Raw genomic sequence first — 23,490 nt, forward strand, 5'->3', positions numbered from 1 at the left:
TAACCCATTTTCCCCTTGCTTATGCGTTTAATAGATATGTTTTTGTTTTTGTTTTCCCTTCTATCCTCCTGGAACACTAACTCACTTAGCCCCAGGGCCGTCGTGGTTGATTTCTTCACAAGAAGACCAGGGCTTCAGAAAGTTAAGACGTTTCCAAAGAAACGCTCCCAAAAAAAAAGAAAAAAAGAAAAAAAAAATCTGCACAGGTGAGTGTGAAGGCTTCCATGTCCCTTCACTGGCTTGTCAAACGCACAATCCTCCCGGAGCTGACTCTCCCTCGGGCCTGACGGTTCTATTCCCACCGCTGTTCGGCGAAGCGTGGAAAAACAGCTCATCGTGGCCCTGAGCCGAAGTCAGATGTGGGATTAAAAGCCAGGGCACCCGGACAGCAAAGAGCAGCATCCACCAGCAAGCTAGTAAGGCGGCTGCCTCTCTGGTAGTTTGTTCTCGCTTTGCTCCAGAGGGCGCAGAGGCATTAAACTATCATGCCCTGATTTTTCCCTTCCACTCTCTGCACGAGGTAGGAGGGGAAGGATTTCAGTCTCGGCGGAGCCATGAGATGCCCAGAGGTTACAAGACTTGCTGCTAATCACAGGGACTGTAAACAGCTCCGCTAGAAAAGCGACCCAGGGCTCCCAACTCCCTGTCTGAGCCCAGCACTCTTTATCACCGAGCAGGATCAGCTGCCCAAGAAGGCTCCTCTTGCCTCGGAAACCGGAGGTATGATGGAGGCACTCCTGAGGTCCGATTCCTTGGGATGGGAGGCATCGTGGAAGGAGAGCCAGAGGCTGACAAAACTCTCCAAGGGGCCCTGGGAGAAGGCAGGAGGGAGCGTCCTCAGCCTCTGATTATAGCTTCTCTGGTCTCCTTGCACTCACCACGCTTGGGGGCAGTGGGGGAGTGAGAAGAGGGATAAAGCCACAGTTCAGCAACCGTCCTGCCGCTCGACCCGCACGCCCATCAGAGAAACACCAGGATGGACGTTCACTCCACCACCCTGCCCTCGGCAATATGCTCTTTATATTCTTAAATTCTGTTCACAAAATGACGCAGAGATTCCCCTGCAAAGAGGGAATAAGACTGATGCCTGAATTTGAAAGGGAAATTTTTGACCTTTAAAAAAAAAGGAAAAAAGGGGCGCCTGGGTGGTTCAGTCGGTTAGGTGTCCAACTTCGGGTCATGATCTCACGGTTCGTGAGTTCGAGCCCCGCCTCGGGCTCTGTGCTGACAGCTCGGAGCCTGGAGCCTGTTTCGGATTTTGTGTCTCCCTCTCTCTCTGACCTTCCCCTGTTCATGCTCTGTCTCTGTCTCAGAAATAAATAAATGTTAAAAAAAAAAATTTTTTTTTTTTTAAAGAAAAAAAATCAGGGGCGCCTGGGTGGCTTAGTCAGTTAAGTGTCCAACTCTAGCTCAGGTCATGATCCTGGGGTTCATAGGTTCGAGCCCCACATCAGGCTCCTCGCTGGCAGTGAGGAGCCTGCTTGCGATTCTCTCTCTCAGCCCCTCTCCCACGCCCTCTCTCTGCCCCTCCTCCCTTTTCTCAAAATAAATAAACTTTAAAAAAAAAATCAAAGTCATACAGGTTAACAAAACCAAACAATGCTGAAGCATGGAATGTAAGAACTGGTATTTCTCCCGGGTCCTTCCAATTCCATAGTGTGGACACACACCCACTCTCAAAAGGTCATGTGTCCCCATATGAAAAGATTCCAGACCGATTACATTACTGTTAGCCACAGAATGTCACCTCACCCAACGGCTAATTCTTGCTTCCGGAACAGTGGGGCTCTTGTCCTAAGAATTTAGCCCAAATTCCTTCCTCTCAGGAGACCAGAACACCTATGACTAATCTGGGCCTGTAAAAGCTCTGCTTCTCTCCTGCCCCCAGAGCATGAATCAAGTTTCACTGGGTCTTCAGATTCCCTCCTTGCGTGTTCGTTTGTGAATGGAATGGAAACCTAGAAAGACAGAATTTCCTCCCACTGGGTGAGAGTGACACCCAAAGAGAAGCTGAGAAGCAGGATGGAGAATACAGGACAAAGGGAGACCCAGGAGAGAGGTCTCGGGACTTCTAGAAATGACAACAAGATGGCACCCGGCAACAAAAAGGGACTATGGATCCTGGAAGGGTAGACTGTCGACAGGCATCACCTCTGCAAAGCGAGGAGGTAGAGGGTAGCACAGAGCCATGATAGTTTGCAGGTTGTGGTCACCAAGGACCAGGGAGTATTTCCCCACCCCCTGGATCTGGGCAGGCCTTGCAACTTGCTTTGGCCAATAAAACACGACCAGTGATTTTGTGTACGTTCCTGAGGCCAGGCCTCCACAGGCCTTACGGTTTCCACCTGCACCACTGACCCATGAGCCACTGTGCATGACAGAGACCAGATGACAGGTAGCACCGAGTCTCCACAACTGTGAGTGAAGTCCTCCTATACCCCGCAGCCCCACCGAGCCACCAGATGCCCCGACCCCATGAGTGACACCAGGAAAGACCAGAAGAACCACCCAGCGGAGTCCAGTCGATCCAGAAGCATAAGAAGTGATACAGTGCTGTTGACTTAAGCCACCATGTTTTCTGGTGGTTTCTAACTGGCACAAGAAGTGTGGGTGATGTTTGCTGTATCTTGAAGAATGTGGGCACGTTTGCTGCACGTTGACCACCCAACCTCCATCACACCTACTGGGGCAAGGATATCTCCATTTTGCTTCAGAAGAACCATCTCTCCCCTCCTTGTTCATCAATTTTAGTCTCTGCTTTTTACCTACGGGGAAGAGGAAGAGGCCAGTAGGGGTGGGCATGTGGCCCAGGCCTGGCCAATTAACACACCGCATCCCCATGGCAACAGGAATTAGGGTCGGGGAAGAGGACACAACCCAAGTGAGGCCTGTCACTTCCTGCCCATGAAACTCAATTCCAAGGGCCATTAAAGCTGGGGGAGAAGGGCTCCTCCTCCCCACAGACATGAATCTGAGAGGATGTCAATACAGTACCCAAAAGTGGAGACACAGGGAAAAACAGGACCATGAGACGGAGAAACCCAGGCCCCAGTGATGTCCTTGGATCTAAAGAGTCTGGCAGTATTATCCAAGGTCAGTTCTGTGCCTGGTATTTTAAATGCACGGGCCAATACATTTCCTTCATCAGTCCTTTGCCAGACTGAGTTAGGTTTTCCGTCACTCGTGGCCTCCAAAGCCCTGGCTGATGGCAGACATGGAAGGACTTATGTTTTACTGCATGCCCTTTGTACTACTTGAATTTCTTGCCAAGTTCATGTTTTTACTCCCCCATTTTGAAAGAAACTAAAGAAAAAAATAACCCAGTTCACTTGAAAGAACAACCACATACAAAATGAACACAGGGAAGGCAAATCAATAATAGCATCCAATGCTCAACGTTCTCTCCGTGATGGGCTGTGTGGCCGAGGGGGCTAATTGCCTGCTGCAGTTTCCATTCTCCCATCTCCTTTAGGAACACAATCCCACTGTTTAGCTGGGCACACTGCAGCACGGCTGAAAGACCGGGTGTCTTGGCCTTCCTTGCAGGTAGATGGGGTCTTCCAGTAAGTTCTGGCTAATGAGCTACAAGTGGAGCTGTCAGACAAGACTTACAGGGAATCTCCCTCCCGGCTGACATTTTGCTGCCTGGAGGCAGCTGTGATGCCCTGAGCTCCAGCAGCCACCTTGGGCCAGAAAGGCAAAGCACCAAGTAGAAAAGGAGCCTGGATCCTTCGGGACTCCATGGATCTACCTTCCCAGCCACAGTCTCTAGATTTCTTCTTCATGAGAGGAGTCTTTCTTGTTTAAGCCACTATTGGGGGGGGGGGGGGGGGGGGGGGTCTCAGTGACTCTCAGTCAAAAGCATGGTGAGCAGAAGGAAGCATCACCATCAGTACAGCTAGGTGTAGGTGGCTGGTTGCCATGGAGACCATCCTGCCACACAGATTCCAAAGTACAAACCCACTCAAAAGAGAAAAGCCTGATATAAACTCCACCTCCCTGTTTCTGGTAGAGCCCCCCCCTCCTCAGCCCCTAAGCCAGGAGATGATACCAAATTCCCTGATTGCCCCAGGGGAAGGAGCCCCAGGAACACGGTACCTGTGATGGGCTTGAACTTCTTTGGCTACCTTTGCAATCAAAGGACCGCCAAGTCCCCAGTTCTCCAGCAGGACTGACCTTCTCTCTCTCCCTTCCCAACTCCCCTGCCTCTGCCTGATTCAAGGCCTCTAAGGAGTCCAGGAGTCCACCTAAAGTAACATCAGAGCCTCCAACCTGCCTCCCGCTGCCGTGCTATCTGCTCCCTATGGGCCGTGCTGTCTGCTTCCAAGAGAACCCACTTCCTGAAATTACAACTCCGGTCACCTCCCCTCCCTCAAAGCTCCAGGGTCTCCCCACCAATCTAGAGAACAGAGCGCAAACCCTCCTCCGCGGGGCCCCAGGTTGTTTATATCCAGGCCCCAACCTACCTTGCGGCCATCAGCTTCCAGCCAAACCAATCGCCATTCCTTCAACAGTCCTGTGTTTTCCATGCCCGTGCTTCCAGTATGCTCTTCTTTCTGCCCGGAATTCATTTCCTCCCCGTTCCGTGCCCATCCTCAAACTACATATTCTTCCAATTTCATTTTCACCCTTGAAGCGGTCCTCCCTAACTCCTCCCTGTCCCCAGGCTTCCTGTCACCTTGCACACATTACCCTCCTACAACCACATGCTGACCTGTCTCGTGGTTGCAGGAACCCAGCCGGCCTTAGCCTCTTGCAGGGAGGGATTATATCTTGCTTCTGTACGTACCCCCACAATGCCTTCCACACAGTAGGTGCTCACTAAGTGGTGGATGGATTGGCCTGAGGCCCATCCTCTCCCTGCTCCCACCTTCCGGGCAGCCACTCCCTAAGGAAGGAAGAAAATAAATGGTTCTTCTGCAAACAGAACACATGTCTGAGCCATCGCTAAAACTGCACAGGCGCTTAACAAAGCTTTGATGACCGGCTCTTCTCCCCTCCTGTGAGTGAGCCACCACTAAAAAGCAATCAGAAGCAATCCTTGCACAAAGGCAGGCCTTGCACAAAGCACTTGTGTTAATAATACGTGTAGAGATTTGGTCTTGGCACGCTAAGGCCACAGGACAAGACTTGACCAAGATTGACTTTGACCCCTTGCACTTGGAGTATCTTGCAAAAGAACTGACCCTAAGTAAATGCTTTGTAATGTGATTTGTGCTAAGATGCCAAAGAAAGATGATGTCAGGTACTCTCTCTTATTTAAATTGCAGAAGACATTTAGATTAGGTAAGTTTCTAACAAGCTAGCTAAACACTCAATTAGGTTACAAAAAAAAAAAAAAAAGCGGAGACTTGCTTCATAAAAGTCTTTGGGAACAAGCCCCATCCCCACCATCTGTCTGGATTAGGCAAAACATTGCCCTGTCTCATGGCACAGGGATGCCTTAGATGACTCCCGGAAGGCACTGCCCATACTGAGATTTTTTCAGACACAGCGTGCGATCCAACAAAGACTGTGCGTCGGGTGAGAATTTACGCTCACATTCAAGTTCTCCAAGGTGCCAAGATCCTGCCTCTCGTCTTTCTTTTGCATGTGTCAGGGAGCCCAGAGTTCTCATTCCGGCAGCTGGGACACCAGTATCACCTAACCAACTGGGAAACCTACGTGTGAGTACATCTGTCCCCTCCCAACTCAGGCTGGTATCAAAGTCAACCCGCCAGGCACACAGTGGACAGCCACGGCAGCAGCCTCCCCCTGGGCGCCCCCGTCCGGGTTCCGAGGCCCCATCCTCCACACCCAGCGCCCCTGTAACCACGGCCCCAGCCCCACACACGGGCTCAGCCAGACTCTTAGCCCCACAGCTACTTGGAGCCTCTGGAGGGAGTCTGCTGTTTCCAAACACCAGCCCATCCTTCATTAAACCGTCATCCCCATTCGGACTGGGTCCTCACTGCTGTGATCACCCGGGGAGCTCGAGAAACCACTGAAGCCTTATCCCAGCCCCAGAGATTTAGATGTAGTTAGTCCAGGGTGTGTCCAGGCCACTGGGCTTTTTAAATCTTTCCAGAGGATTCTATCATGCACCCTGAGTGGAACCACCGCATCAGAACGAAGGGAATTTCTCCAAAGCCAGAGAGAAGCTCCTTGGGACTCAATTGCCGAGGATGTGAGGCCAAGTGAGCTCACTCTGCTAGACCATGGGTGCTGAGGACGGTTGCCAGCTTGAGGTTGATTTGAGCTGGGAAACCTAGTTTTCGTTCACAATCTCAAAGGGCACATTTTTGTCCTTGGCCATCTGTCCTAACACAGTGTGCCTTATGTGACAAGATGAGAGCAAAGTGGTCCACGTAATTCACCGTGCTGCCCTGCAAAGCTATCCCCTGAAGATTCTTCAAAGGCCCACCCCAGCAAAGGGGCAGCAGTAGCATCGATTTCATGAGCCAAGGTCAGGATTCCTTGGGGAGGAAACCCCCGCCCCGCCGCCCCGCCAAACCTAGCTCCCCCAGGAAATCACCTGCTCAGGAACACCAGACATTCCAGGGACGTTCTGAGACCGCCAGCCCGAGCCCCTCACAGCACGGAGCTGTGGACACCTGCTCGGGCTGTTTGTACTGCAACAGGCCTCAGAAAACCCCACCGTAAACACTAAATCAGGGGTCGGCAAACTTCTGCAAAGGGCCAGACGGTGAATACTTCAGGGTTTGCAGGCGATATGGTCCTTTAGCAGTTCCTCACTCTGCATTATGATGCACGAGCCCCGCAGACAGTATGCGAACAGACAGGCGTGGTGGGTGCCAATAAATCTCTGCCGACAAAAACAGACAGGGTGCCCACCTCTCCACTAGAACTAGACCGTAACCTCCTTAAAGACAGAGACCACCTCCTATCACCCCTTCAAATCCTTAGCACTCGGCACAGTGCCTGGAAATAGAACAGATCCTCCATAAATGCTGAATGAATGAATGGATGCATGAATGACTGAATGAGTGAAACTGAGCCAGGCATCTTAAGGAATATCTATTACACGTTTACCTGCTCCTGCAGGGAGATGTGTAAGAGCTACTGCCTTTGGAGCGCTCACATCTGACTACTGAAACAGAATCTCAAAGCCCTTTTTGAAGCTGCTGGTCACTTACATACACTCGCCCCTCCCCTTCACGGAACAGGGAAGGATGCCCCAAACAAAGAGGAGCAGGTATTCCCCAAGGAGAACGCCCTGGCCCCAATCCCTGCAGGGCCCAGGCCTGCAAGGAAAGGAAGAGGAAACAAGGGGGAAGCAGAGGTGCCCAGGCCACGAGAGGACAGACAGCCTGAGCACCGGGGAAAGGCAGGGAGAGAGGACGGGCGAGGCAGGGAAGCGAGGTAAGCATCCAGGCGACTCTGGGCAGGCCCCACAGCCACACGGGCCAGCTGCTTAGCAGGACGAGACAATACACGTGGGTTCTTCCACCTAGATGTCAGTGCAGATGGGAGGTAACGTGTATCATTTCCTCCCCCACACTGTTTACAACGACACTGGAGATCTGAAGCATGAAATTGAAAAGGAAAGACACACGAACAATAATAGTGATGGTCTATCTCCTTCCTGGATGTTCTTCCCTTTTCTCCTTTCTTCCTCTCTCACCCGGCCACCCCTGGAGTCAGGGTACAGATGTGTCAGGAAGGAAGGCCCTGATCCTGCCGGCACATGTCACAGAAGATGAGGGGAGGGCCAGGGGACACAGCTGTCACCACATCGCTCTCGTGCCCAGCAGAACTGCTACGGTTTGGGGCCCAGGAGCGCCGAGCCGGAAGTCAGGCTTGCCCCCCACGGTGCATTCAGCGTCTGCTGCTTGTGCCTCGCAAGGTTTGAAAACATTCGGTGGAGACACAGAAGTTTTCCCGTTGTAAACTGGCCATGGGAGACCTTTACAAATAACATGCTTTTCACGCAAACCTTAAGGGTCCAAAGCCCTCGGTTATGAGATTGAGCGCCAGTGTCCCGCGGCATTCCCGCGCAAGAGGCAGAGAAGGCAAGAAGCGGCAGGTGGCCCCTTGCCAATCGTGACAGAACCTGGAGGGAGGCTGTGAATGGTCCTGCTTAGAGAGGCGCCCTTCCCCCCGTTTTCTCCACACACCATGCCACAGTTAGCCGGTCACATAAGACCCCCGGGGCAGACGGCTCCAAGTCCCATCAAACCAACCCAGTACACCTCGTCACCTCTTGGCTGAGGACAGTCTCGGCCCTCAAATGGACAAACATCACCACCACCTGGGTGGTGCAGTCGGTCAAGCGTCTGACTTTGGCTCAGGTCACTTTTCCACGGCCTCTGGCTGAAATCTCCCTGAATCCCTCATGCTGCTGAGTCTATTCTGCCCATCCATTTCACCATGGAAATGGAGAACAGCTGGTCACCCTCGTCTCTCCAGACTCTGAGGCCATCACCGGAGAGCATCACTAACTTCCAACAGGGAGCCAGTTATTTGGAGAAAGTATTATTCACCATGTTCTGCACAAAAACAGACTCAGCCAAACCCTCCTTAAGAAAATCGTGCCTTTCATGAGAACCCAGCTCCCCATGGGATTAAAGAATAGATATTAAATTGCCTCTTCCTGCCTACAAGTCAGCTTCTTGATTGGTAGGCTGCCTTTCTCTTCTGCAGGTTCCTGGTCCTGTTTATTCCACACGAGCGTGTCTTCCTTGAGAGAGGATGTACACTGATTCAGAGATTACTAGTGAATGCCAACCTCACCAAAGAGACATCAAAACCAGAGCAAAGAAAATTAAAATGGTGAATGGTGACCCTTGATGTTTTGGCCTCTTCGAATTCCCCCAAATGTTTACCTTTCGGGACGATGACTGCTCATCTCAATTCGGATGAAAAGATCTTCAACTGCATGTGTAAATTCGCCATCGAACAAGTGAGTGAGTGAGTGAACAGGTGAAGTGGAATGAACGCTTCCCAATTGCCTTACAAGAAAAGGATATACACTAACCCATGCTAGAACCCGCCTCTTTAACTGGACAGAACCAAGAAGCCCTTAACAAACCATCAAGCCCAATGTCAGTCAACTGAGCAGGGTCAACTGAGGTCCAGGAACACTAAGGAGCTTGCCCAAGGTCACACAGCTAAATGTCAGCAGCTCCTGACTTCTCAGCTGAGTTTGGTCCTAGCTCTGCCCCTACCTAGTGATTTCCGATTCTACAGAAGTCATTTCTTCTCTCTGCATTTGTTTCCTGCCTCTACATGGGGGGCAATTGGACCAGACATCAGCCGGGAGGCACTGTGGTTTAAGAGGGAAAGCTCTGGAGTCAGACTGTGTGTTCAAATCCTGCCTCTGCTCACCGTGGGAGATCCGGAACAATTCATTTACACTTGCTATGCCTATTTCCTCAGCTGTAAAGTGGGAGTAAATAATAGCACATGTTACACACCTCATGGAGTCGTTACGAAAATTAAATTAGATGGTCGACACGAAGTGCTCAGCAGAGCACCTTGTAAACAACAAAGGTGCAATAAATACCATCTATTATAATCATCTACAATCTCTCCCAGCTTTGGGGCGCCTGAGAGGCTCAGTCGGTTAAGCATCCCGACTTCGGCTCAGGTCATGACCTCACAGTTCGAGAGTTCGAGCCCTCATCGGGCTCTGTGCTGACATCTCGGAGCCTGGAGCCTGTTTCAGGTTCTGTGTCTCTCTCTCTTTCTGTCCCTCCCCTGCTCACCCTATCTCTCCCTGTCTCTCTCAAAAATAAACATTAAAAAAAATTTTTTTTTTAAGTTGTAAAACTCTTCCGGCTTTAATGCTGTAATACTCTAGGTTTCTTTTTCTGCCTTTTTTTTGTTTTAATGGTAAAATTTCTCCCCATTAAGTTCACACCTCAGGCAAAACATGACGGCTGACATGGGTACTAAGAAAAAGACAACGATTATGAAAGACTTAAAAGAGTCTAAACCTTTTTTAGGAGTCAGGAGGGGGGGGGGTGCGGCAGAAGGCAAATGGGATTCTCTGAAGAGTCATTTAAGGAGAACTGATTAATGCTTCCAAGGCCCTGCTAATGAGGGAAAAAACCACCTGTGAAATATACCGCTAAGCACATTTAAAACACCACGTCCTTTGTCCCAGGAATCTCCTTTCTCGGTACACAATTATATATTGTATAGATACATCACTGCAGCATTAAAGCAGAGACGGGTGTCAATGCACATACAACACATGCATAAATGTATCCCGCTGATCTGAAAACATGTTACATCTGTGCAAAGTACAATGGGACCCCAGTCAACCGACTGATGGCTGGCTTTCCCTTTTCAAGATATTTACTCAAAGCATCTCAGAGCGGTGCTGAAGGCTAGCAAGCCCTGTGGCATGTTTATGCCGATACTTTGTACGTGCATAATAAACAGTTCTCCAAGGAGCTGCTCATGGTTAACAGCGGTGACCTCTGAGAAGCAAGGGGGGGCACGGGGGGGGGGGGGGGGAGGCAGGATGATTTTCTTCTTCTTCTTTTTTTAACTTCTAATACATCTGCATTTTTATACATTCCACTCTGTGACCAGAGAGGATACATCAAAATGCTCTGGACCGGGATTTCTTGCTGTGGCACCACAGACATTTTGGGCTGGGTAATTCTTTGGGGGGGGGGGGGGGGGGGGCTGTCCTGTGCACTGGAAGGTGTTTAGCAACATCCCTGGCCCCTACCCGCTAGATATCAGTTGTCACAACTGAACATGCCAAATGTCCCCCTGCAGCGGGGGGTAAAACCGCCCCCCCGTTGAGAACTACTGTCCTAGCCAACAGAATGGCTGTGTTAAATACAAATTATTCCCATGATTAGTACAAGTGGTTATTACAGCTCAGGCCACCTGGGCTCTACTGCCTTCTCCCTAGTTTGGGGAAGCATTTATGAGAACCCACTACTAGTCACCAAGGCCACTGGTATTTCCTGAGTTTTGAGTCTCAACAGTCTCCCACAGCACACTTTTACTTTCCTCCATGTATCTGGTGACTTTCCAGAAGTTCCTCCTGTGGAACTAGCTCAAGGTCAATTTCAGAAAAGTAAATCCTATTTTCTTTAAAAATAAAAGAAAAAAGCACGCACATGTAAATAATTTTTAGAATCTCTTTTTTTTAACAACTACATTAAAAAACGGAAGTAAAACTATTTTATTGTAGATCCTCATACTTAAATGACCACAAAAGAGTGGCCTGATGATTTTTTTTTGGGGGGGGGGGGGAGGGAATTACGTCTAAAATTTTCATGTTTCATTATGCTCCCAAATTTATTCTTACATGTCCTGAAGACTATTATTCTCTGCTTTTCCTTGTTTGTTCCCTTTCTTGTTTCATTTTGTTTTTTGCTTTTTGCTATATAAACCTTACAGTGGCTTTTGCCCTAAAAGAGCCACCTAGAACAGGAGACACAAATGCCTAGTCAAAAGCAGAAAGACAGTACAGAACAGAGTTCTTCAAATTCTGTATCTATGTAACCCCTAGAAGAATTTTTGAAAAACTAGGTACCCCCTCACTCCTTTTAAAGTTAACATTTAAAAGGTTTTCATCTAGGGGCGCCTGGGTGGCGCAGTCGGTTAAGCGCCCGACTTCAGCCAGGTCACGATCTCGCGGTCCGGGAGTTCGAGTCCCGCATCGGGCTCTGGGCTGATGGCTCAGAGCCTGGAGCCTGTTTCCGATTCTGTGTCTCCCTCTCTCTCTGCCCCTCCCCGGTTCATACTCTGTCTCTCTCTGTCCCAAAAATAACTAAACGTTGAAAAAAAAAAAAAAAATTAAAAGGTTTTCATCTTGAATTTCAAGAGGTGCAAACTCATTTCCGGCATATAAATATCGATTTCTGTTTCATCAGTCAATTAATTATATCCACTGGGATCTAAACAGCATAGGGATTTGATTCCCACTCTTACTCTAGTGATTCATTCATATATGCACGGACAAATATTTTATCCTCTTAAAATATAAATATAAACATATATATATATAAACTGTATGTTCATGTTTTATGTACTCTTCTGTTCACAGGCTACATCCTAAACACACAAAAAAGCGAACTCTTCTTGAAAAGTCCCAAAACTTACATCATTACTTTTTCTCCCAGACTCAAATTTCAATTCTCTTTCCCCAGAGAATTTTACCCTAAAGCAACTTCTGTTTTACGCTAGAAAGTCTATTAATGATTTATTTATCCTACTTCTTTGTAATATAAATGTCTATATACATTTTAATTTAATTTTTAGGAAAATTCACGTGAACTTAGGCCTCTAACTGCTTAAGTAACAATTTCCCAGATTGAGTTACCATTAAAATGATTAGTGGTAGAGAACAGATTTCTAACAACAAAAATATAATACACTGTTTTACAATTACTAAACACTAAAAAATAATTTTTTTTGGAAATGTGTATTTTCATGGATGAGGCCCCCCCCCTTGTTTTTTCCATTCACTCATACATCCATGGACAAATATTAAGTGGTCATCACTAGATTAAGAGTTGGGAATCAATTTTGTTTCTATTTTTCTTGCCTTTTTCTTTCTTTTTTAAACATAAGCAAAGAGGAAATGTGTTCGCATAAATGATGGAGAAAATAGATACTTTGTTACAATAATGTCATTTTGTTCTCTGAATTTTATCCAAGTTACAGGCCCCAAATCCCAAAATGGTTTTTAAGCATCGCTCTGCAAACAATCTGATTAGATCCACAGTCAAAGGGCGAGACATGTCTGAACCACTTAAGGATTTATGCCCAGGGATCGGTGATTGGAGGCCTCACTTTCTCCACTCCAGCACCAACATCGCAAGCGTTCCCCAATTTATGCGTGGAGATTTTGCCACCTAGGGACAGGGTAGTATGGCAAGAGTGCGTCTATCTTGTAAAGTGGGAGAGGGCAAACGCGGAAGGGGACTCGGGCAAGGAGCACCTCGGGCTGCCAGGGTGTCCTCACCAGAGTGGGTTTCAGGAAAGACAGCCTGTGGCCGCTGAGGACCTGGAAACGGATTTCGTGAACACTCTCCGTGCCTCTGTGCACCACCGGGAGCGCCTCTGTGTGCCCTGGAAGGTACACGGACCCCAGTCTGGCGGCTGCTGACTTAGGCGACCTCTGGGAGACCCCATCCCCAGGCCAGTTTTTGCAGATCACAGTAAAAAGGCGGCAAAGGAACCAAATCCTGATCACCCGGAAGAGAAAACCACGTGGTACGGGACTTCCGGTGTGACGAACACAACCGGAACATCGCACCACGGTATATGCGTGCCTGGGAAGCGGGCTTTGAACTCCCCAAACCCCAGGCTCTAACGCCCGGCTCACAGATCGGGGAACCGGGGAGCAAGGTACACAGCCCCCCACCGAGGAAGCCATCAGCCAAATTCACCATGTGGGACACTCTACGGATATAAAAGACCCAGTGTCTCCAACAAATTACTGGAGTGAGAAAAAAAAGGGGGGGGGGGATTGTTAAGAATAAAAGGCACTTAAAAGGTATAATCGAGGGGCGCCTGGGTGGCGCAGTCGGTTAAGCGTCCGACCTCAGCCAGGTCACGATCTCGAGGTCCATGAGTTCGAGCCCCGCGTCGGGCTCTGGGCTGATGGCTCAGAGCCTGGAGCCTGTTTCCGATTCTGTGTCTCCCTCTCTCTCTGCCCCTCCCCCGTTCATGCTCTGTCTCTCTGTCCCAAAAAATAAATAAACGTTGAAAAAAAAAATTTATAAAAAAAAAAAAAAGATATAATCGATATGAAAATCTTGCTCAGCTGCTGATTCGATGACCCCTTTGAAAAACTGGAGGAGGGGCGCCTGGGTGGCTCGGTGGGCCAGGCGTCCGACTTTGACTTGGGTCATGATCTTAAGGCAAGTGGGTTCAGGCTCTCTGCGGTCAGCGCCAGAGCGCGCTTTGTTCCCCGTCTCCCTCTCTCTGCCCATCCCCAGCTCGTGCTCTCTCTGTGTCTCAAAAATAAAATAAAAACATCAAAAAAAAATTTTTTTTAAGAAAAAATGGGAGAAAATCTGCTGTTAGGTTACTTACAGCAAGGAGTTGCTAATTTGGGTAAGTGTGATGAGGGGATTATGTTGTAAAAAAACAAAACCAAACAAGCCATCCGGTTAGAGATGGGGATTTAACTTTCGGGTGAACTTAAACGATGTCTTGGATTCGCTTTAACAACATATTCCAACCTCTCAAGAAGGTTGGGGGAAGTCAGCAGAAATGAAATTAGCAAAACATCGGTAATGCTTCAAGCTGAATGATGGCTACCTGAGATTCTCTCCACTTTTTTTAACATGTTTGGAGATGTCAATTAAAAAAGGGCTTTTAAAGGGAAGGGAAAGAGAGAAAAGATATTTAACTAGCGCCGTGGAGGCCCTTCCTAAAAACCACCTCATTTCACAAGTCCTGAGACAGCTGCCCTACAAGCAGGCCTCTCTCGCTGAGAGGTGGGAGCATTTCAATAAGCTCGACGGTAAGTAGGGGCAGAGATACGAAGGGGCCATTAGCACCTGGAGCCCAGAGAGATGCATCTAGGTGGCAGGAAGAGAGACTGGACATACCCCCTTGGCACAGAAATGTTAGAATAAGCATGTCTCCGTTTTACATCGCTCCTACTGACACGCTACTTACCCCTGCAGCAAAGCCAAGACTTCCATCCAAGATCCGCCTCTGAAAATATAAACAAGATGTTTCAGAGTCTGAGGGATGAGTCTGGGGATAAGAGGAAACCATATGATCTAAGAGAGCCGCATGAATAAAGACTGGCCCGTGCCTAAGTTTGTCAACCTGTCCAGCTAGAAGCCTGGATTGGAACCTTTATCAAATGGGCCAAGAACCAGGGGGAAGGTTTTTTGGTTTTTGGTTTTTGGTTTTTTTTTCAGCCTTCCATCCATCCCACAGCCAATCAGAGTTTTTTTCAGTGGTGCTTGGCTTCCATTGACCCACGTGTTGTCTTTTACCTGGCTCTCCTGTGAATGATAACTGTAAACCTTTAGTAAGTAGCTGGCCTAAAAGATGGAAATTGGTAAGTGTTGGTAGGGACCATGGGGACCAAGTAAAACTCTCCCACACTGCAGGTGGAGGGACAAAGTGGCACAACCACCTTGGAAAACGAACTGGCAGCAGCCAGCGAACTGGAAATGAACATACCCTACGACCCGGCAGTGCTGCCCCTGAGTAGTGAAATCATCACCTAACAGGAAGGCCTACTTGGACTCACCGAACACGTGTCCAGAGAAGCTCTCAGCAGCAGTACTTGTGAGAGCCAAAACTAGAAACTACCCGAACGCCCCACCAACAGTAGCATGGATGCAACAATTAGGAAGTATTCACACAACAGAATACCACACGGCAATGAGAACACACACGACATATGCATGAATGGAGCCCATAATCAGGCAGGGGCATGGGGAAACTGGAAAATAAACAGAGTGGAATCAGCCAGACGCAGAAGAGCGCATACCATATGATTACTCCATTTATATCATGTACGGAAACAGAGAAAACTAATCTCTGCGGGCACAGGCTAGGAGAGGGATTGCTCTTGGCAGTGGAGGTTGGGGATGGAGGGTAGGGATTAGAAAGGATCCTGAAAGGCTGCTGTGGGGCTGGTGCTGTTCTAGTTCTTGACCTGGGTACTAGTTTCATAGGCGATCGTGAAAAATCATCAAGCTGCACACTTATAAAATGGGCGCCTCTTGAGGCACCTGGGAGGCTCAATCGGTCGAACGTCGACTTTGGCTCAGGTTCTCATGGTTCGTGAGTTCAAGCCCCACATCGGGCTCGCTGCTGTCAGCACAGAGACCGCTTTGGATCCTCTGTCCTCCTCTCTGCCCCTCCCCACTTGCACGCGTGCGTGCTCGCTCGCTCGCTCTCTCTCAAAAATAAATGTTAAAAAAATAAAAATAAAATGTGAGCTTTTCTATATGCATTTTATGTTTCCATTTAAAAATACTTGTTTAACTTTGTAGTCTAAGTTAGGAACATAATCTATAGCCCCGTGAACACGTTACAGGCTGGTTGAGGTGATTACCCCAACTGCTCAGCCCTCTCCCACCTCTGAGCGGCTGGAGGTGGACGGAAAGTTTTGACCCCAGGAAGCCATACAAATGACATTTTCCTCTAGGCGTACCATGACATAAGCAAAGTTGGCCAACCAAATAATTTAATGAAACCAGACAGATCTAATAAAGAAGTCAGGTAAAAAAATTATTCTATCAGCATTCATCTGGATCCTGAAAGGAGAAAAATTATACTTTTTAAGTTTTTCCACTTTTAGACATTTACTTCAAGGAACTAATCAGCTAGGTGCTCAAAGGTGTATGTTCATCACAAAAGTATTTCTAAAGACATTAGGAGAAAAGACATAACAGTTGGGGAAGGGCTACATAAACTGCAGACCATCCTTACAACAGAATATTACACGCCCGGTTAAGTAACCGAAGTGATCAAAATAATCAAAAAAGCATTTAGGGATGTAGGAAGAATGTTTATGATACCAAGTGAGGAAAACTAGTTGTAAAATATTACATAAAATTTGATCCCTGTCATGTAAAGAAACAGATACAGGTAAGTTTATATATACGTGAATATAACTGAACTCTGGATGAACAGGTTCAGGGCTTGGAGTTTTGTTTTTTTTTTTCTGAGAAGCACCTTTTTTATTATTTCTTTAAGCTTTTTCATACGTTATGAGTTTCCTACAATTAAAATATATTTTAAAGCAAGAAAACAAATTTTGAGCGAAACTTTTTTTTTTTAATTTTTTGTAATGTCTATCTATTTTTGAAAGAGAAAGAGACAGAGCATGAGAGGGGGAGGAGCAGAGAGAGAGGGAGACACAGAATTTGAAGTAGGCCCCAGGTTCCGAGATGCCAGCACAGAGCCCAACGCGGGGCTCGAACTCACGAACCGTGAGATCACGACCTGAGCCAAAGTCGGACATTTAACCAACTGAGCCATCCAGGCGCCCTTGAGCGAAGAGACGTTTGAGAGCAACTGTGGAGGGCAGCGTCTGCGTGTCTACTATCCCAGGTGACCCTCACTGCAGCCCCCATCTTAGCCGAATGGAAGCTGAGGTTTGCTGCGGGGACCAGAGCACATCTCTGTGAACTCCTGTCTCTGGCCACCTTTGCCTCCCAACACCGTGCCTCCCCCTTTTCATGCAATCTGCCTGTGCAGAAAGGGTGCCTGTAGCCCACCCACGCCTGCAACCTTTGCAAGGTCCTGCTTGCAAGGCTGGTCCTTGGCTGGCTTCTGGGAACGTGGTGCTTGAACTGCCCCCTCCATTCCCTGGTAAGGGTGGGTCAAGGTGCCTATGCTGGTTTCCAGACAAGGTCGTGGATGCAGGACACCTGCTCTCCTTCTGCAAGTCTGGAATTTCGGCAGCATGTACTGCCTTCATGAGCACCCCTGGTACAATCCTTGGGGCTGAGGCTCCACAGGGTGCCCCGGGCGGACACATCACGTGTGTGTTAACTGCGTTTTCCTTGCTGGGGGAAGGAATGCCCTCGTTGGGCCCCTCACAGCAGGCAGGGAGCATCAAAGGCCTGTGCACGGATGTCCCCAGACTCCGCCTATATCCTTCTCCTGCTGATCCTTTCAATGTTCAACCTTAGCCATGAGTACAACTATATTCTGGGTGCTGTGGGTCCTTGTAGTGAATCACCAAACGTGGTGACGTTCATGGGGAACGTGCCTCCACACAGTAGAAGTCTTCAGCAATTTCTCCTACTGACCTCGGTGATTATAGTAACACAAGACAAATTAGGGGCTCTGAGGCTCCACAGCAGAAGGGGGCACCTCGGTGAAGAAGGGAAGTCACCTGTTTCCTCCCAAAGTGCCCCCAGAGCGTTGGCCCGGGCCACACGGGGCTCTGGGGCCCCATCCACCGTCGTGCTGCCGTTCACTCAGCCCTCGGCAGGGCAGCACGCCCGGGGGGCGACGAGACCTCTCCTCAACGCAGGGTAACTACGGAAGATACAACCACGGGCTGCCCTGCCCTAGAAGGGCACAGAGACGGGACCCCAGAAAACCTGGCGTGACTGTCGTGAAGGAGGAGGAGGTGACCTGGGCCCTCTCCTCTGCCACCTGGGTGTCTCTCATTCAGGGACTGGGTTTTGAAAGGTTTCACTACCTGCCAAGGGCAAGCTGGGATGCCGGTGGTCTGAGTCTCAAAGGCTCCAAACCTCCCACTGAGGAGAGGAGGGGGAGGGCGGTGGGGAAGTCAGAGCTTACCTGACAGCAAACACCCGTCTTACTGGTCTCTAACACAAGAGCATCTGGCTTGCCAACTTCCTAGGCTGTGTTTTCCTTTCCAGATCCGGCTCACGGCATGTTTAAATGGATCTTAAATCACTCCCTCGCTTATCACGCCTACAGTTTCTAAGGCAGCCTGCTGAAGGGTGCGGGGACTTGACAATTCCTCAAGATAAAGATGGGTTGACCGCTCCAGGCCTATGGACCGAAGGGGTCAACGGCTGGGGAAGGGGAGGGAATCTCAGGTATATGAGATGGGCTGGGGTTGTGGAGTGGGGAGGGGTATGTGGTATGTGTCGGCGGGGGGGGGGGTGAGTGAGAGTGGGGGGGCTGTGTGATACATGTGGGGTACGTGAGGGTATATGGGATGTATGGGGTGGGGGCATATGGAGAGATAGGGTGTGGGCTGGGAGGATTGTGGGTGTGCACATGGAGGGGCGGGGGTAGGGGAGTCTGCGTGGGGTATGTAGGAGGAGTGTAGGGCATGGGGGCGGGAGAATGTGGGGGGGTGGGGGTATAGGGGTGCACGGGGTGTGTGGGGGTGGGGTGTGGAGGCACCAGGGTGAGTGAGGTTGCCGGGGGCAGGGGTAGAGGATGCACAGGGGTGAGGGGTGGGGTGGGGGTCTGTGGGGGCAGGGGGAGACAAGTCTGTGTGTCTCCATCCCAGAGAGGGTCGGGGAGAGAATGAAAAGATGGCATCAATGAGAAGGGGAACAGATACCCTTCCTTTCCCCAGGGCTTTTCAATCATCCCAGCTAGCTCAAGGACACAGGGCCGGACGGCTAACCCGCCAAACTGACCACCTGCACCAGGGCTGAAGGAAACGAGCCGGAAGCTAGAGACCAGGCAGGAGCTAAAGGAGGCTTAATAACTGGGCTCCCTTCCTCCTCCCTTCACACCAGGAGGGGAGCGGAAGCCGGGTAGGGAGAGGAGGAGGGAAAAACAGGACCTAGAAAGACCACAGAGGTGAGGAGGCATGGCCAGTGGCCTTACCCGGGGAAACCTGCCCTTTGTGGTTTCAGAGCTTGCCAAGAGCCCCGCCCCCTGCAAACTTCAGAACCCAAGCGATGCCAACTCACCTGTCCACTAGAGAATATGAACACGAGAGCTGCCCCAGCTGCCGTCAGCCCCCAGGTGAAGAAGGTCCCCAGCAACGCCTGGAGCACAGAGTTGTGGCCTTGGAGCATGCTGGATACAGCTGTGTGCAGAGGAGCAAGAGGGGGGGGGTCAGCCGCCGGCGGCGCCTTTCAGGGACACCTGCACGTGCTAAGGTGTCCTGACACCCTCCACCTGAGCCGGCCCACGATCTGGCTTGGCGCTATGCACCTTTCCGCCCCGCCATCCCTCAGCGGCCTCAACGACCCGGCACAGACCCGGCCTCTTCGTCCAGCCCCACACGTATCAGAAGTCATCTAACCCTGCACGCACAGACCTGGGGACGCCTAGGGAGACGCCAGAGGAGCCCACGGAAGAGCTTAGGACATTGGGGAGATAGTTCCAAAGAGAAGAAGTTCATAAAATGTGGATTATTCAGCGGGGAGGAAGAGAGCACGGGGAGGATCTGATTACAGCCTTCTGCCACATCCTGCCTACTCCGGCTGCCCTTGCCCAGCATCGGTTCTGTCTCCTCCAAATACAGGTGACTAACTCAGATTCCCTCTTGAAGCTCTCCCACCTAAGTCCTGACCAAACCTTCAATGGCTCCCCATGGCCTGCCAAGGGCATACCCCACCGACTCTTTTGCCACTACCCCCCCCCCCAAACTCCCGCTCAGCTAGTCATTTGTGCCACCTTCGGCAAGTCCCAGATCGTCCTGCCTCCAAGTCACTCTTCATCCGGTTCCCTCCCAGAATGCCTTCCTTCCCTCGTTCCAGCCAGCAGGCCCAGAGCACCTTCCAATGCCAACTTCGACCCCTCTCCACGCCTGTCTCCATGCACACCTGCGGTGCTTTCTTTGTATGGACTCGCCTCCTATATCTTTTACATCATTAGTTGCTTAAGAACAGGGATGATACCTTTTCACACCTGGCACCCCTATGAAATGGGGCTTCCTGGCATCCAAAAAACACTCGTATTGAAAAGGGCCAGCTTATGGGGCGCCTGGGTGGCTCAGTCGGTTGAGCGTCCGACTTCGGCTCAGGTCATGATCTCACGGTCTGTGAGTTCGAGCCCCGCATCGGGCTCTGTGCTGATGGCTCAGAGCCTGGAGCCTGCTTCCGATTCTGTGTCTCCCTCTCTCTCTCTGCCCCTTCCCTGCTCATGCTCTGTCTCTCTCTGTCTCAAAAATAAATTAAAAACTTAAGAAAAAAAAATTAAAAAAAAAAAGAAAGGGGCCAGCTTACCTTGATGGGACACTCAGCAAGGACAAGGAGAGGGAGCTAGAAGAGGGAGCATTTCCCTGTCAACTGAGCACACCGCCAATGAAACGGAACTCACACTACTGCCCACCAAGGAAAGAAAGGGAAGTACCATTCCTTCTTGTTTCCGCTCAGCGGACCTCCTCTAGACTTGAACACATTTTAAATTCTAGCTCTGACACGATAGGGGATCAGAGTCTTGCTGTGGAAAGTTACAAGGCAGAGAAACCCATTTGTTGAAAAGCCCCGTGTTCCGGTACACAAACATCAGGGCTCACAGCCTCATCTCAAAGGGCTCATTCAACTGCCCACCGGTCTTCCAGCTCCCACAGGGCTGGACACGACCCCACGGGGCTCAGCCCAGCCAGGTCCCAGAGCTCTGTGAGCGCGGACCAAGAGCTAAACACACTGACTCTGTTAACCCCGTAAGGAAACCGTGGCAGAGGGTGGACGGGGCCCTTATGCCAAGGGGCTCAGCAACGTGGACAGGACTCCAACCTGGGAAGGCTGTGGGTCCCCAGGTGAGCCCAGATGAGCCCAAGCCCAGCTCCCTTGCCAGGAAACCTCTAAGAGAAACAGCGTCTATGGATTCAGACCGTGTCTAAATAAAAACTCAGGAAAGGGAGTGCCCCCAAGAAAGAGAAAATAATATATTTTTTTAAAAACCCACCCATTTACATACTTCATCATGTTAGGTCCCCCTAAAATGAGTGGTTTGTGTTTCTCTGTCAACCAAGACATCTGGATCATTACCCCCCCAACCTTCTATTTCTGGCTGCTTGTGGATAAAATTTAAAACAGCGTTTGCAAAGAAAGGCACACAGCTGTCACCCCTTAGTACTTATCATCTAAGACAGGTCATAACAAACAAAAAAATAAACACAAATTTTTTTTTTCAGTACTGAATGTGCCTTTTAACAGCTACAGAGAAGAGGAAACCACATACATTTGCCAACAGGCCAAAGTCAACGTGGGCTTTGTGGGTTCGCCACCAAGAGAGCTCTGGGTGTAGCGGGGGGGGGGGGGCTGCTTTGAGGGACAGCACTATCCCAGCCTGTCTGCATCTACCTGAGCACCCAAGATAGAAGGGAAAGGATCAGCAAGGCCAAGCACGCCCTTTCCGTCCCAAGAATCACAGCATTTACCATTGAAAATGCAAACCCGGTGGCCCTGGGAGAAGTTTCTTCCATGTGCTGTTTTAAATCCTCACTGCTCGAAGGGTGGTCCCCCTCGGGAGCCAGTTAGAAATGCAGGATGTTGGGCCCCACCGGGACTTGCTGAAACAAGACTCTGCATTTTATCAAGTTCTGTGAGGGAGTCTCACACCCACTAAAATGGAAAGCATTGCTCTAACCCCGGCGCTTCTAGGAGGCCCAGAGCCTTGAAAGTGACTTCCCCTGCCCTGCGAGGGAGGGACTGGCAAGACTGGCACAGAGTCCCAAGTGAACGAAAAGTTTTCTCCAATAGGTCGGCCAGTAAGTGGCACCTGGGGAACAGGGGCGCCAGTCCCAGCACCGCCCGCGATGGGGCTCAGACTTCCTTGTGGGCCGGATGTTAATACATAAATGTGGATTAATTTGCAAGAGGGAGGATTATTCTCTGCCCTCCCCAACTTTAAAGATGTGTGCACACATTCTTCTCCAGCTGCACAGGAGGCTCCCTGACTGATACAGGATTTCTTTTCTCTCCCTCGCTAACCTGTTGCCCTGCCTCCCAGAGCCGGCCTCAAGGTATTGATGATGTTGGAGAGGTGGGAACAGCATTTAACGAAACGCACGCGCACGCACACACACACACACACACACACTCGCTCGCTCCACGAGTTGAATCCAGCAACGGGATTCAGGCTTGGGCCGATGGGACTGTGGAAAGTTCTCTGATACCTCACTGCTCCAAGTGTGGTCCGGGGGCCAGTGACCCCGGGGAAGGGTGACAAATGCACATGCTCAGGCCGGCTGCACCGTCACCAAATGTCCAGTCAGGTTCAAAAGGCCGTGCTGCTCCCCAGGATGAGTGGGAGGGGACGCGGACTGCCCCGCCTCTGCTCCCCCCCACCAGGGCCCCAGGGCCCCAGGGACACCCCCCCACACACACCCGCACGCCCACCATGAACCGCCGAACAAAGAGGATTTGGTGAACCACTGTCAAAGGAAGGCAGGTCAACACCCTCCAGCCGACCCCGGCCAGGGGGAAGAGGGGGCTCCGGGCACCCCTCCCCTCCTCTGCCACCTGCCACAGCCATCCGGCTTCTCCCCCCGACCCCCTCCTCTCCCCGGAGGGCACCGCCTTCCAAACTCCATTTTGCCCTTCCAGGTCCCACACTCTCCTGAGGGCCCCAGACCCCGGGCCTCCGGCCCAACCAAGGCGCTGAAGGGAGAAAGAGCTGACTCACTACGGTGCCCTCTCAAGCCCCCACTCCACTTCCATCAGCCCCGCTGCCGCTGGCTCGGCCGGCTCCTCTCCCGAAGTCACTTCCTGCTTCCCTCCCGGCACACGTGTCCCTCCAGCCGCCAGGCCCCTCCCCGCCGGCTGCGACTGGCAGATCCCGCCTGAAGAATCAATTCTCTGGTTCACAGCCCTCTGCAGGTTCGGGAGCAGATGGGGCGGGTGGAACAGAGCCCCGAGGCCAAGCGGAGAACATTCTGCTTGTACAAGCCTCTGCGGTCTCCTATGAAGCCGCAGACACCACGGGGAGAGAGCGCCTCGTAACGTCCCTGATATCATTTATGTCACTACACTTGGCAGCTGAGTGAGCGGATGTGTGTGTGTGTGGGGGGGGGGGGGGGGGGGGGGGGAGAAGAACCTCCTGGTATTAACATCGTTCTCTGAATCAGTGGCCCTCAATCTATAGCTCCCATCAGAATCACCAGGGAAAATGTCAAAACACAGAATGCAGGCACCC

The 23,490-nt window shown here is 50.5% G+C and overlaps 1 protein-coding gene across 4 annotated transcripts in view; it reads right to left on the reverse strand.

The window, feature by feature from the left end:
- The window catches only part of SLC39A11 (solute carrier family 39 member 11), a 342,858-nt gene extending 319,753 nt beyond the window's left edge, over window positions 1-23,105 (reverse strand). For all 4 annotated transcript variants that reach the window (XM_047832145.1, XM_047832143.1, XM_047832146.1 and 1 more), the window contains exons 1-3: window positions 22,981-23,105; window positions 19,311-19,429; window positions 14,605-14,643 (exon numbers count right to left, since the gene is read on the reverse strand). In XM_047832145.1, the coding sequence (XP_047688101.1) occupies window positions 14,605-14,643; window positions 19,311-19,418 (147 nt within the window). In that variant the 5' untranslated portion in view covers window positions 19,419-19,429; window positions 22,981-23,105. The remainder of the gene's footprint in view (window positions 1-14,604; window positions 14,644-19,310; window positions 19,430-22,980) is intronic.
- Window positions 23,106-23,490: the final 385 nt, after the last annotated feature.

This window comes from Prionailurus viverrinus, chromosome E1, assembly GCF_022837055.1.
Source record: "Prionailurus viverrinus isolate Anna chromosome E1, UM_Priviv_1.0, whole genome shotgun sequence".
In the NCBI taxonomy this organism is placed as follows: domain Eukaryota; kingdom Metazoa; phylum Chordata; class Mammalia; order Carnivora; family Felidae; genus Prionailurus; species Prionailurus viverrinus.